At 32.0% G+C, this 16,715-nt stretch overlaps 2 protein-coding genes across 3 annotated transcripts in view; both read left to right on the top strand.

Moving 5' to 3' along the window:
* The window catches only part of LOC113403147 (uncharacterized), a 361,159-nt gene that overhangs the window by 203,716 nt on the left and 140,728 nt on the right, over positions 1 to 16,715 (top strand). The gene's annotated exons all lie outside the window — the stretch shown is intronic.
* LOC113403122 (putative transcription factor SOX-15) overlaps positions 1 to 16,715 on the top strand; it is a 114,678-nt gene that overhangs the window by 6,392 nt on the left and 91,571 nt on the right. Inside the window, exon 2 of the mRNA XM_026643575.2 lies at positions 3,602 to 3,821. Coding sequence (XP_026499360.1) covers positions 3,745 to 3,821 — 77 coding nt within the window. The 5' untranslated portion in view covers positions 3,602 to 3,744. The remainder of the gene's footprint in view (positions 1 to 3,601; positions 3,822 to 16,715) is intronic.

Below are 16,715 nucleotides of genomic sequence, written 5' to 3'. Positions count from 1 at the left end.
GTAACAAGCACGACTTCGCCCTCGTGGAATTTAATTTGTGACGGAAATTCTTCAAGGTCTTATATATAACCTATTAGCCACAACATTTCCTCGTTAAAGGGTGAAAAAGTAACTTATATCTGTCCTTATTTCACCAAAATCGACTCAGTAATTAACCAGTGAGAGCGACATTCGCAGACAGACAAAGAGAAAGACTTACTTTCGCATATATAATATTAGTTCAGATGTATATTCTAGATATTTCCACAGATACTGAGTAAAACTCATGTAAAGGAGTTATTCAACGCGACACGATCACTTCCTATACCACGGTGATGTTTTTTATTAGCTCTGTGCGATAATCAAAACATTTCTCTTGTTTTAGTTGAACGTACGTTCCGAAGCGATACACGTCCAACGTTAATAATATGATTATGTTATAAATACTTTCGCTACAAGGACATCCCAGCTTACTCTAACTTATACAAAAAGTAACCTGTTCAAAACTCGCGATGAAATAGTTATCTGAAGTTAAGAAAAAGCAATTCGTTTTAAAAAAAGTATCTCACACTATCAATAAAAGCTTAGATACTCATTTATTCATTAGATTCTAAGCTTAACGTTGATAAAAAGCGCTATAAAATTTTATTATCTGGATACTTTTCTTACAAGTTAACTTTGCTGTTCTTTTAGTGAAATGTTATTTACGTATATGTTTAAAAAAATACACTTTTAAATAATTATATCATTGAATATGATTTCGTTGTATTTTCTATTTGAGTAATAAAAATTAGTATTAATTTACTAACAGGAAAGTGTTTAATTGTATTCCAGTTAAATTGGTTATAACAGTTTTTTTTTAAATTTAATTATAAATAAAGGATGGTTGTTGTTTATTAGAAAAAAAAATACACAACAAATAAGTTAATTGGCATTCTGTCCGACTACCGGTGTTCTGTCCGATCGACTAGATTTTTATCGATGGAAGCTGTCTAGTGCTGTGACAGAGATTGTCGATAACTACGAGATAGTATCGATGTTATATTATGGAAACCGAAAGTGAAAGATCAGAGTTAGAAGTGATGTAGCGGTTGACAATTTTTTTTAAATGTCAACTAACAAATTAGTAGGAAAGTAAAGATATACTGCGTTATTTAAAATTGACTAAATTTCTAGAGTTAGATTACAGATAATATATAGATATAAGCAATCATTTATTATATTAAATGAAAAGCTAATGAATATTGTCTGTGCGTAGTGTGTACGTTACCTTTATTCATGAAATACAGTTAAATGTAAAAGATAACAATTATTGAATTAATTAATTGAAAAAATATTTTTAATGACTAATCACTCTTTTTTTTTTGGAATAGCCAGGGTATCAATACATACAGCCATTAACTATAAAGTATTTAGTTTTCAACACAGTTCAACATAGTTCAACGGTTGTAATCAAAAAATCGTTACTACTTTTAATCCTCCGTCTGTCAGAGTGTGTATCTCGCTTACAATTCCATTGAAAATTAAGTAAGTGTCACTCATTAAGACATTTTTAATACACAGGATATCTAATGAAATGATTAAAATGAAAAACATGACACCTAAAACACATGCTTGTAGTAACCCAATTCTCGACAAAATTCACATATTCATATGAAGGTAAATTATAGCAACTAATTTCATTGCGCGATATATTTTCTTCTTCATATCTGAGTTCGAGATTATAAACAACCCCGTTTGAAATGCGCAAATGAAATTTTATAGGTAGTTCCAGTTTGATATCCATACGACCATATTGGCTGTTCTATTAATATTTAGATCTATGCAAATGTAAAATAAATTTGAAATTTGAGAAATATTTTGAATAAAACCTTTTTTTATTTTATTAAAAAAATACTTTGACTGTAATGAAAAATACTATAAAATAATAATAGTGTAAGAAAAAAAACAATACGTCTTAACATATTAATTTTAAGTATTTCAGTAGTCTATTACTTATAACAGACTACTGACAAACTAACTAACTTCCACGTAAAATTATCATCAGCGTGGATAAAATGAGTGTGTGACACTCTTGCATACAAAATGTCTTAGTGTGCGTAAAATGACTGACAGTATAAACTGCAAAAAAGATTAGATGATATTGGTTAGGTTTATTTTAATAAGATTATTAAACTAACGACGATTAGCGCCTCCTCGTAAGTGAATTGATCTATAGGCAATAGGTGGCTCATATTCTGCGGAACGCAAAGACGTTACAAAGTCAGTCCAAGAGGAGCTTAAAGGTGACCTAAATTTACCATCGTATAATCTAGTCAACTATAAAAAATAATGTCTGTAACAAAATAATTCATACATTGATCAAGTGAATTTGGATTATGTATTAGATTAAATTGTAAAAACTATATCGTTGGGTCTTTTCGCTAACGCTCGCTAGTCATAAAATAATGTTTAATGTTTTAAATTTTCAATATAATAAATTACCTATGTAGGTAAGCGTCATAATCGTTTACTCGATAAATGATGATTCTGCATATAGGTAAATAAAAAAATATGATAATAAATACTCTGGGTGTGTACATATAAGGTTGAAAATCTATTGGCCAATGTAGTGTATGTCAAGATGTAGTTAGGTGTTTAATGTCACATAAGTGGACACACGTTTTGATGACGTCACTCGATCGTAAATCGGCATTTATTATGATAGCAGAAATAATGAATTATTTGGTTGTTTTCCAGGTGTGTTATAAATTTATAAGATTTAAAACAATTTAATATTACTTTTAAATTATATTTGCCGAATAAATAATAAGAATAAAATAAAAACATACAAGCATCACCAACGGACATTACTTTTTAATACAATACTAACGTAAATTAAAAATAATTCTTTTAAATAAAGAACGTTATTTTTACAAATGAAATTAGTGGTGCCTCTTGTAACGTGAAGGCGCGGCGACGCGTCGCAGTGCCGCCAACATTGACAGCTGTCAATCAGATTCAATATGGCCGTTCGGCCGGTTCCCGTACAAACAGGCCGTGCTATCTCAGATCTGATGCCAGTTCAATACCAGATGTATTAGATTATTGAAGAAGCTGTATTTTGTAACAAGAGTATTTTGGGGATTAAGGCTTAGCGACAGTTGAATTACTTAGAACATTAATCATTTTAGAAATGATTTCATGATTTTTTTTTATCAATTCCTAGTATTATCCTTTGACTTGGACATATCTTGTAATGATGTAGTCTTGGATCGGATTTACTTCTACTTATTAATATAACAAAGGATTAAATAAAATATCTTTGTAGATGGTTCGGATTTTGAATATGTATTAAAATTATGTTAGAGGAGTTAATAATTCTGCCAAGATTTTTATGTTTTTTATTATTAATTAAATATCATTTATGTATCCAAATTTTGAACTTGATTTAAATCAAATAAATAAACAAAAAATATATATTATATTTTAACGAAGCTAGAATTTTATAACTAAATATTTACATAATTAGCAGCCGTAATAATTATTTTCGTTTATTGCCCTTGACTCCATGTACCTGACATTTTTATTTTGTCAAACTTATTTACTTTGAATATTTATTACAGCTTTAGTTTTTTTGCAGGTATGAGACAAGGACAAAAAGAACTCTAGTGATGTGACGTACATAATGTGGTGTCGCGTCACTCAGACGCAGTGGACTGTTGGACTAGTGATGTGCAATTGACAAAAATATCGATAGTCGATAAAATCGTGAATAAATAACGAATGAATACACTCATGCTGACGACAGGTACAGTAGAAGATCAGCCCATGGACGGCAATATGCCATTTTCTTCTTACAAGTAAGTATAACATATATCACAGACGTTTAAAATTTCAATAATAGTAAAGCTGATAAATAACATTCTGTATGAACTTAATATACATAGAAGTATACAATAATACGTTCATAATTATGTATAAATGAACATACAACACATACCAACAGAGAAATCTTAACATGGCCCTAATTAAGACAGCCTAAATTATAATGACGATCGTAAACAAAAACGCTAGCTGCTTTCACATATCATATTATTAATTGATCAAATGCTTTGTTTTTCAACAAAGTCCATGTAAAGACATCATATCCATAACCGAGATGCAGTACCGTACGATCGAATGAAGACATTACGAAAAAGCGCAGGCAAGAACTTTTGTTCAATCGATGCAGAATTCGAATGATTACTTATACTTGGAAATTGTGACCGGCTTCGATCCGTCATTAACAGCATTATCCGAATTAATTAATCGTTTTTTACGTAACAACTATAATTCGGATAGTGAAAATTGTATCGAGTTAGATAATCGATTCTAAGTGGAGGATTTATGTTTAAATGTTGCCACGGAATCTTAATTTTACTATATGAGGAGTTGTTTTAGGTTGGTATCAGCCACTCATCTTTTAGTCCACCTTCTAAAATTCCGTCTAACATTAATACATTTTAGTGTTAAGTTTTGGCTCAAAAAACGAGTAATAGTATTACAAGATGATATTGTTTTTGTTATATTTTCCAAGATGATTCAGTCACTAGACTATTGAATTTTAAAAAGTTAAATTCCTAGGCTTGCTTGTTCGATTGGTATATTCTTGGGCTCAGTCGAATTAGCATTTCCCATCGACTCTTGATACTCAAAAATATGACTTTTTAGTCTTAAATTGTCAATTCTTAATAATTCTTGTGGTATTTTATTAATTGTATGAAATTCTGGCTTACATCCGGCATGTATTTTTTGCCGTAATAAAGTAATTTGCTAAATATTTGAAGTCTGCAAAACATTGTAGGTACAATAAGTTAATTACTCGACGACGAAATGTTTTCGAGAGGTTTGATTCGAGTGAATATACGATTATCTTAACATTTATTATATTTATTGTTAAACTAACATTCGCCATAAACGAGTGTGTACACTTAAAGATCTAAAAATTATGTTTCCTCAAACATTGTGCGATTTTTTTATAATTTCTGAAAAAGATAGATATGTATATATGTATATATCTTTATTATATATATATATATACATATAATAAAGATATATACACTACATTGAGATTTTTATTGTGTACATGACGGTTCAAATGCGTGAAGACATTTTTTTTTTTTGGTCGTAACCTATTTATGTAGCTAAATGGCAACAAAGCGCATTTAAGGGTTAAGATATAATTATTACTCCTTGTGTTTAAAATCCTTTATTCATAAACGCAACGAGTCAGTTTATCTATCTTATTAATATGTATTTTTAAATGAATATGTTACAAAACTAAGCAATTTATTGCATTATAATAATAGTTGCTGTTAATATAGTACATCAAAAAGTAATAATAGTACCTTTGAGATTTAAATCGGTCGTGGAGTTTATTTGCGGTTTGACTGTAAATAAATTTTATAACCGACTGCTGTCCATGGTTGGTACAAAATGAGCTCAGACACATAAACACTTATTTAAAGGTCACAAAATTCATTCAGCAATGCAAATGTATCAATTAATTTCGCGATTTCAAGTAAATAAACCCACAGCAATTACGGGACGTAAAAAGCCGTTGACCAATGAATTCGTCAGGCGGTTACAGTCCTCAATCGGGCACCTTTCATTTTAAAAAAAGAACCATACGCCATTTCATGTCAATTTTTGAATAATTCATCGTGCGAATGCGCGAGCGCATCGATTGATGCAAGCAAAAAGCGCGCGCTCGCTAATCTTCGCCGTCTTTCGCGTCGCTTCGGCCTTCCTCGGGACCCAGTGCTGCCAACCGAAGCATTTATTATTCAACTAGTTTTTGCAGTCACGCTGAGCAAGGACATAACCGGGAATGCATTTATTTGATAAATGATGTTTTTTTTTCTAAGAATCCAAACCGAAGGTTTTTTCATATAATTTTTCGGTGTCAACATTGAAAGGTAATTTTTTGTTGTAATCTGTGGGAATCGTTCACGTGGATTCAATTAAAAGAGCGTTATTAATATTGTCTATGTTTTGATTTTGATTGATATGTTAAGAATAACGATCCATTTAACTGCAAGTTTTGTGTACTGAAACATCTTAATTGGTGCATTTGTAAAATAGATTACGATCAGGCGCACGCTGGTATCTTTTAATGATTCATTTAATACTATAGAGTAACTTTTGTCGAGTTAGCTTCTAGCTTAGATACGGTATGATATTATTAATGGTAATTAATTTAATTCTAAATTCATTGTCGTTGGCCGTTAAGCCAATTACAAGTATCATCATGATGCTTGGAGTGCAGAAAAAATATAGTATTCGAATTTCCGAGCGTTCATCCCCCGCGCCCGCACGTCCGCCGCGCCTCGACGCCGCGTCTCGACTGTACGTGATTGGTTTATTAATTAGGCGAATCATCGTCGGGTTCCATTTTTAAAAATAGGCGGGATTCTTGCTGTGCGACTTTTCTTTTTAATTTTGGCCGGCGTTGCACGCAATTAGAGTTGCCAGGATACTTTTTGTCTTAATTCCGTTTCTGACGATAAAGGTCATTATAAAGTCTGTTTAACATACCTAATTAACAAAATAATTTTGGACTAGATTTGATTGCTTTCTAATACGTTAAATTATTTGAAGATTCAAAATATTTTATCTTTGATTTTAACATGATGAATTAATAATTATAACAGTGTATTTTATACAAAAAAAATTATTCCATGACCTCTGAAGGACCTGTTATTTTTACGTAACAATAAGTGTCTCATATTATCCATAATAACACTTGAAACACATCTGTGAAATTACTTTACCTTTATGACTATTTAATAGAAATAAGTTGCTTGGCATTTAATCAGAATCCTGCAGTTACTCGATGACTACATTTGGTGACATGCTTCAAATGAATCATTGATTTTGTAAATACGAAGTGATATTTTTTCTTGTTACCAAATACAACCTCCTTTTTGTTTAAATATTTGCTTAAAGTAAACGCATATAAAACTCCGATTAAAAAGTTAACATTCGAAAATCGAACGCGACGAAGTGAGGTCAACGTAAAAATAATATAAAAAGTTGTGTTCGCGGTCCGTCCGGAGTTATGTCTCCTGGTGAATACCGTTAGGATGCCTGCCGGGCCTAAAATGAGATGAAAAAAACCGAAAACTATTCCAATTGCCAGCGTACGGAATTCGTTTTGTCTGCCATAAAGTTTGAGTCGCTTTTTCTAAACGTGTTTAAACATTAGAGTTTACACTTCAAAGACCATTGACAACGGTGATGGGGATGGCAAAAATGTCTATTTAAACATGTCACGCGAAATTTAACATCAGTCTGTTACTTATGGTTTACAATCCTTCCCATTGGTAGAGTTAGATAGACTAAATGAGTTTTAGATAAAGTAAATAGCCAACTTTGGCGATATAGAGCATAGATTCTCAGAGGTGTAAAAACGTCTCCCAGTAGAAACTCTTTTCATTTTTAAAAGGAAAAATTATATAGTACTATATGTAACAATTGTCATTAACTCAATTACGCCAGAAAAGCTTTAAATGAAATCTCGCACAGATATATAGTCTGGAATTGCACATAGGTTACATTTTATTCTGAATAAAAACATCTGACATCTGCACCCTCTGTAATCTGTATGTCAAATGACATACAGGCAAAGCCGTAATTGGAAACTAGTTTTGTTACAAAAGCAGAGAGGCGACAGAGTTGGGGAGGTCTAGAAATGTTTGGGAACCTCATATCTCGACATACAAGTGTCAAGAAATGGATCTCATTTATTATGCACTTTCGCAAAAAGATACTTTATCCTTAAAATACCTTCACACCCTTTCGTCCCTTGGAGCGAAGTGGCATAGTAGGGTTCTATCGTTATAAAATTAAAATCGCGATTCAGTCAGTTTTTGTCTAATCTATTCGAGAAACAATGACCATCAACGTAATGATTGCGGATTCGAATACGGACAAATACCACTGAATTTTTATGAGCTTAATTAAATATGTAATTCATTCTGTGTTCGTCAATGAAGTGAAAAATGAGGTGAAACCACTTTAGGTTATTTTTGGTATAGGAGGCCTGAGCCCAGCAATGGGACATTTACAGGCTTTTGTTTTATAAGAACTTAAAGTTTTTTGGTTGGTGCTGATGACAAATGACTGGATATTCAACCACAAAATAAGAATTGTTATTGCTAAGCGATGGTATGGAGGATGAATTACCCAGTTGAATTATAGGCAATGATCAAATAATCCTATGAGTGCCTTTCAAATATCGATGTAAATCAACGATTAGACTGTTCGATAGCCTTCCTAAAAAGTCTTATTAAACAAATTTCCTCTCTTAGTACAAAAATATTTGTCTTCGTATAATTCACATTCAATAGAAATTCCTAACCTCTAATATATATATTTTATAACAATTCACGTCATTAATGGGAATATTCTAGCGTCAAATGCGTTATAAACAAACAGCCACGAATTAAAAAAAAAATATTTTTTTTAAATACCAATCCTTTAATTATCAATGTTAAAGTAAATGTCGTTTTATATATTATATTGACAAGTTTTATTTACGTTTTATGTAGTATAATTAAAAAAAAATTGAACTGTCACAAAAAAATATATAAAAAATGCTATATATATATATAGATACAAAGAAAATATATCAATACAAAATTCAACGCAAGCAACATTTCGAAGCGGGGCAGACAACTCGGCTGACCGCTACTAAGTAAGACGGGACATAAATTCTTCAAAGGCTAAACAAAATAAAAAATCAGAAAACCCCTTTAAGAGAGCTACCGAACTATAATTTATGGGCGGCCCAACGGCCATCGGTCCAAATAAAAAAGTCCACAGAGACGCAAAACGGTGAAATTGGAAATAATTTCGCGATAGCATCGTCCACTGGTAACTTTCAATTTTACGTTTGCAAATTTAATTTTTTTTTATTATTTTACTTTGGATCGTAAGTTATGGGACGTCGCTTTAGGTAGTAGGTGAAAAGTCTTTATAGATTAAAAACTATTTACATTTCTTTGAAAATCGAATTATTTAATAGATTAGATAAAAAATTGCGAAAATTTACTTTATAATCTGTTACGGCAACCAATATTACCATTAAATAACTTTGAGAATTAAAAAAAAAGCAATTGAATATTTCTATTTTTCTACTAGATATTTATAATTTTAGTATGTATTTACTAAGAAATAAATAGCATAATTATCGAATAAAATAATAATTTTAAAAGATTTTAAGTTTGTACAACATAATTTAATAAGAAATAAACGTCAAATAAGCATAATGAATAAAGCACAGATTATAAAATAACACATTTAATTCAACTTTAATTTAATTCAGAAGAATAGACCCGTATGTACATTGGTACGTATTTAGTTTCTAATTTTGTTCCATATTGACCACAGATTAGGCAATAAACTCATACATTACCAAATCGACAGACCACTATTGCTCCAGATAATTGAAGTCGAATTACGAAGAGTAAATTAGAAAGCTGATTTGACTTTAGATAAATATTGTCTAAAATACATGTATAAAATATTGCAATTGCGTTGATTAATTGTTTTATTATTAGATAAGTTTAAATTATATTATAGATAAAGATTTTAATTTTAGAAGAAATAGTTTTTCGAACCCAAGTTCGTTTTTTAAAACACATTTGACGTATTTCTTTAACATCGAAACGTCAAAGACTGTCACTGACTGTGAACTGTGCAGCCTAATAACATTTTATAATATTCTAGAATAAAAAAAATGAGTGTTTTAAAAAGTAGCTTGCGATAATTGTAGTCGATTATCAACAATCATCAAAGATAGAAACACGATCGAACATCTTACATAATTTAGAATTTGATACAAAACATTAAATTGATATGTGTTGATGATAAAAGAACACAAGAAAACGTGTTTCTAGTAACAGCTATAGTTTTAAAACAACTGTCCTAGATCATAGATAAGATTGGCACATCCTGCGTACAAACAGATAAATAATTCATACTTAACACGGCAGATGTATATTAAAACAACTATTTTAATTGCCATTATTTCTTGTACTGCAACTCTAAACAAGAGATATCTGTTACGTTAAAAAGAAAGTTCTAGATACAAAGTCGTAAATATTATCTATGTTATAGGTGTCACCATTAAAAGTCATAAAATTTTGTTTAAAGTTCATAATTTAACAAATTTACAAAATCAAATGCATCATCGAACTATTGTCGCAACGTAGTCACTAAAATACCAGTAGAGTTCCTAAATCCATCATGCTTTGAAGACAAACTCACTTTATAGCTACATCATTTTATCGAACACACACACACACGTACACACAAAATATATCTCATACAGTAGCACATGTACAATAAATGTAAATATTGTACGCTTGCTTTAATTGTCGAGATGACATCGTAAGGAAACGCATTTGTCTGAAAATGTGAAGATTTATTTTAATTTCCCGTTTTTCTTTCTTTTTAATATTTGTTTGCAATAGTTAGGTACAAGATTCTTTTTTTGATTTTTACATCGCATTATTATAAAGAAATATCGACAAATGAAATGAGTTTTGTTCTGCATCATAAGTTGTGTTTATGTAAGCTTGATAATAAAACGTGATACTGAATTGTTTTAAGAATTGGTTTGCGATTTGCTCCCTCTAAAATAAAACCCTAATAAAACTTCGCTAGTCTCTTTGGGAATAGGAAAAAAAACTTCTGTAAATTTTGATTCAATGTGTTGATAAATTGAACAATCACAACTGACTGTGTGAAATTATAATTTCCTATTTATATAAAAATTATATGAAGATATGATCCGCTATTACTTTGATTTACGACATGATTGCGTCACGCACGTCCCATACTCACGAACTATCAATAATGATTTGTCAAAATCGTCAGCTGACTAGTTCACTCAAGGCTGCAGCAGTGGCGTATTAATTTATTAAAACAGTAGCTAAGAAACGTAATGACATTTTTATGTTAAGTATCTGTGACATAGTTCTTTTGATATGAAAAAAACTAATCTTGAATCAATATGATCGATAGCATTTCTTCCGTAGATTTTGATAGTGCACTATTGTAATATTTTTATCGATAAAAAAAGTAAAGTTATTCTATTAGATAACGGGAGCTTCAGTGCGATTTTAGGAACCCGTAGATCTATTCTGAAAGAACGAAATGTATACAGTGAACACAGATTTAGTAAAGGAGCAACGCAGTGCTTATCTAGATTGAAAACCGCTACATTTGATTAAATATCATAACGTCTAAACCGAACTTAAACTTGTGTCTTGTCTGGTTAAAACTGCGACTTAACAGCGCGTTAAAGAAAATCTGTAATGACCTTAAGTTGTGCATATAAAATTAAATTGCTGTTGTTGTTGCAAACATAGTAATTGACGGCAGTTTCAGTGGAAACGCAAGATGACATTAGTTCTTAACTATAGATTACGTAATATATATGTAAATCCATTCGAACGCATCGTTTTTCGTAATCAACGTTAACTGACTGTTAATTGTACAAACTGCAATATAATAAAAACCTGAAGTTAGCGATAATTACCGTCTCTCTGGACCAGATGTGGATGATTGCAATAATTGCGTTAAATAAAAACCGCATTGTCAGTAAATACGACGTAATTTTTTTTTTTCATGATCTTATAATTATTTTTATAGTAGCGTTAAGCTGTCATAATGTAATAATAAAATAAACTCGGACTTCCTCTGGACGTTGGAATTGTAAATATGACCGTTTATTGTTAAAGTTTCACAGATTTTTAATAGTATTTAAGTGGAATAGTTGTGTAATTGATAATTAACTTTTTGCGAAATAATATAATATTTTAAGTATAGATATATGTTTTAAGTAATAATTTTTCGAAGAGTTTTTTTTTTATTTAAAATGGTTAGACTATCGAAACTTCGCCACCGACTTAGGGAACTCGGATGTTACTTGGTTTTTAGTTAGTCATCCCTTAAATCACAAGATGACAACACGGTTTGTGGGCCGAATATGTTGAGTGTGTGGTACACAGGCGGGGTATAGAGCCTCACCACTTTGGTAGACGTAGTATTCTTTTTTTGAAATTTATTCTTATCTATAACGAAATACTTTGTAATTTGTAATCATTCTTATAGAACACTAGCAAATCCGGCTACGCTTTGCTGTAGCTACGTTACACGTTGAAATATACGGTATCATAATGTTTTGCTAAAAACCTTCTCTGTAACAAGCTGCATATAATTAAATTTCATGTGAAAATAATTAGCCGTTTTTGCGAGATGCGCGTTAAAAAAGAATCAACCTTTTTATAGATACTAGCTGCTCGTGCCGACTTCGCTCGGCTATATTACAGATTCTTTACAGATTCTATCATATATGATTGTGCTTATATTGGTCGTATATGTATAGTCTATAGCATACATTTTACATACATTAGCAGCCTGTAAATTTCCCACTGCTGGGCTAAAGGCCTCCTCTCCCTTTGAGGAGAAGGCTTGGAGCATATTCCACCACGCTGCTCCAATGCGAGTTGGTGGAATACACATGTGGCAGAATTTCGTTGAAATTAGACACATGCAGGTTTCCTCACGATGTTTTCCTTCACCGCCGAGCACGAGATGAATTATAAACACAAATTAAGCACATGATATTCAGTGGTGCTTGCCTGGGTTTGAACCCGAAATCATCGGTTAAGATGCACGCGTTCTAACCACTGGGCCATCTCGGTTCTTAGTCTATAGCTTGGCCGTTAAATGGGCTATTTAACACTGAAAGCTTACATTAGCGCGTTCAGCCATACAAACAAACTCTTTACATTTATAATATTCGTATAAATATCACGTATTTGGTGTTCATTTGTTTTATTCTGACCAATTAGTACGTATTCTACTTTATGATCGTGAAACACCTAAGTGATATTTAATAGTAATAACTGTGACAAGGGCCTATTTATTCTCCCTTATTATGGAGGTATTTTGACGAAGGATCACCTGCTGAATAGCCCCGCCCAGCTGGAGGCAATTATCCAATAATAAATTAGCATTATTGAGGATTCCGTACCGTTATACAAACTTTATTTATGTTTTTAATTGCTTTGTCTTATAAATATTTTAAAACCGGAACGTATTCATATGCAACTTTTCTATACGTAAAACGTATTACAGAATTGTCTTTACAGTATAGTGAATTACAGTAAAGTAACAGGGCCCCAAATCTGCTAAGAAATTGTCAGTTTATCGTAATCGTTGCCGTTCAAACGTATAGTAACGCAACGATCCAGTTGCGGTGCGGTCTAAGTCGCATCGGAATATAATCGGGATTTACGATTAAGTTTAGATTTTTTTTTTTGAGGAATAGTCGAAGTTCGATAGGAATAGAATCGGGTACGTATCATTTTTATAGAATTGGATTCCTGTTACTCCTCAACTTTTTTTGGATATGGAGATATTTATGGAGATAGTTCTTCACCATCGAGTACGAGAATTATAAACACAGATTAATTAATAGATGTATTTGCCCGGATTTGAACCCGCAATGTTAGATAACATGCAATGTGTTCTACAAAATGAGTCTTTAGCCTCAACTCAACTATGATAGACCCAAAGTTCTACCGATTTTTTCTAAATTTTTGTTTTCTTCGTCAAAAATAAGAGTGAATTTAAATGAAGAATTCTCGATGGAATCCTTAAGTATTCGTGATTAAAGGATGTGTCTGGCTCATTAGAAGCGTCGCAGTAATGCAGTTTATATGTTAGGTAATACGCTATCTGTGTATCCTTATCAATATCGCTGCAAGTGCGTCGTCCTTACATGCCTGATAAGAGATTTGCAATACAGTAAAGATAGTGTTAATCATCTAAAACGCACGTGGAATTGTTGATTTTTGCAATCTTTTATAACTTTTCCTTTGTTTTTATTTTCATCCTTTTGCTTTAATAAACACACACACATGCAATAGAACGCACACGCACACTGGTTCATATCTTTGTCTTACATGTAAACAGTTTTACTTTTAAATTTTAAATATCTATTGACTGCCTCGTTGGTCTAATGTCTAGATTTAAGGCCGCATATCAAGAGTCCCGGGTACAAACCCCTGGTTGGGCCGATATAAAGTTATTGGTTTTTCTATCGAAAAATTTTCAGTAACAGCGGAATCTGTAAGTTTAAAGTGTGTACTGAGTAGGTACACACTTTAAACTTACTTACTTAGTAGAACAGTTGGTCCTGCGTCTGAACACTTTCCTCTCTCTCAGGCTCGTACTGATACTTTCGGTAGTTTTCACGTGATTGATACACAAAGGAAATAATCATTATATACACATTACATACTAATATAATAAATGTTAAAGTAACTCTGTCTGTTACGCCTTTATGGCTAAACCACTGAACCGATGCTAATGAAATTTGGTACTAAATAAGCTGGAAGCCCAAGGAAGAGCATAGGCTTTTTTACCCTTAGGGGTAGATAAGGGGTAGGTTAGAATTTTTGTCACAAACGGTTGAGTCAGTAACATATAGTAAATTACAATTTCGATGGATTTAATTTATCGTTTCCGAGTTATTTCGTTAAAATCTTGTAATCACTAAGCCTTGTTATATTCCGAGTAACGTATATTTTCTCAGAAGTGATTGTTTGCCGGCCGTATGTGATGTTGATGGTCGGTGACAATGCGTTGTTTCCACAGCACTGTTAATTTTTACTTGCGTGATTGTTTGATGTTTTAACATATTCGTTTGTAAATATCAAGGAGGCTGATGATAGTTTCAATTAATTCTCTTTTTTAATTAATAATTAGATACGTTCTTTTTTTGAATCGTTGTTTTGAAATATTATCAATTTTCTCTATGACTGATATTGTTGATTCTAATATTGTTTATATAAGATCTCCCTTAAAGGTTATGGATTTTTAATCGGCTTCCAGAAATGAAAGGTTCTGTGGTTTTCACGTTTGTCTGTGTGTGAGTGACTTTGTTGAAAACTACACGACCGCTTATTACTCATTCGATGAAATAATCTGAAAATTGTGTATAAAATCTATACATATAATAAAATTGGAGTGTCTGTTGTTAATATTAAAAAAAACTGCTTTTTTTCTAAATGCATTTGTATGTATACACGTTACATATATAAAAATAGCATTTTTTAAAATTTTTGTCTGTCTGTTTGTTCCGGCTAATCACTGGAACGGCTGGACCGATTTTGACGGGACTTTCACTGGCAGATAGCTGATGTAATATGGATTAACTTAGGCTACAACAATAACTTTTTTGTTAAATTCGAACGCGCACGAAGTCGCGGGCACAGCTAGTCTATACTAATATTATAAACGCTAAAGTATCTCCGTTTAGCTTTCACGACTAACTCAATAAAATTTGATAATATTTGGTACGAAGCTTGAACTCCAAGGAAGGACATGGGTTACTTTATTTAGCCGAAACCGCGGGCGACAACTATCGTCAAGAATAACTTTGTTGTCGTATGTATGTGTTTGTCGTGGTACCCGGGTAGCTCTATGTCTAATTTCATTATGATAGGTTCAGTTCCTAAGTCGTGATGACGCACCAAACAGATAGACATCAATCGCAACCATAATAATAGTATTAAACTTTCACCACAATTATAATTAGTTCTTGTCATTGTAAAAACAGACATGACAATCGAAACATTTATGTTTTGAAAATAATCGCCAGCTTTTATATAAATGCAAAATGTTATAAACACTTACTTGATTAATTCAGTAAATTAGTCTTAAACTGAACCAATGCAGACATGAGCGAGCTGATAACGTATCTGATAAGCGATCTTTATCGGATGCAGCGGAGCGAACACTTAACAGAAATACCTTGTGATATTATTCAATTTTTTTTTTAATTGCACATTTTTATATCAGGACAAGGTAGGCATTATTAAAAAAATAAAGTACTAGTAACAGTAGGATATGTGATAGGGTGCTTAAAAGATAACAAAAAAGTTTTTTTAATTTACACTAGTGACGTCATAAGACAGCCCTTAAGCTTGGTTCAGTTCAGTAGGTTGCAGTGCCTGATTTAAAGGTCAGGAGGCCCTGGAACCACAAAAGAGTGTAGACCCATTAAAAATAGAGGACTGAAGGCTCTAATAATTTTGTTATAAATTAATTTGAAACGTTTTATATCTGTCCGTCAGGTTTTTAAAATATATATTAAAATAACATTAAAATTGTTAGCTCATCGGAATCTTTATAGGAGCTCCTCTCTTGTGGAGAGCCTAAGGCAGTTGCCCCGGTTGTCCCTCCCCTAAATCCAGCACTGGTAGTTTAGTAGAAATGAAGTAACCCATGGACAGTCAAAATAAAAAGCGAAATAATACCTGTACTTTGGTCGTAACTGTGATCGTTCGAGTTTATTTGTCAAGTGATAATGTCTTCCAGTAGGTTCATCTATCGATATAATATATCTGAATACATCTGATCTGAAGCTATCACCATGTCAAGAACAATCATCCATCAGCAGCTTGAGTAATATAATAATGGTAAATAGACAGAAAGATGATGAGAAAAAATATGTATACTGATATTAATTATAACAACCTGTCAATATCCCAGTGCTGGGCTAAGGGCTTCTCTCCCTCTGATGACAAAGTTTAGGCTATTTCTATCACGGCGTTCTAAGCGGATTGGTGAATGTGTCGGAATTATATTAAAATTAGATACATGCCTTGTTGATGTTTCCTCACGAGCTTTTT

Source organism: Vanessa tameamea, chromosome 25, assembly GCF_037043105.1.
Source record: "Vanessa tameamea isolate UH-Manoa-2023 chromosome 25, ilVanTame1 primary haplotype, whole genome shotgun sequence".
Lineage (NCBI taxonomy): Eukaryota > Metazoa > Arthropoda > Insecta > Lepidoptera > Nymphalidae > Vanessa > Vanessa tameamea.
The sequence above is the reverse complement of the archived record's forward strand: the minus strand, read 5'-3'. Positions and strand labels throughout refer to the sequence as shown.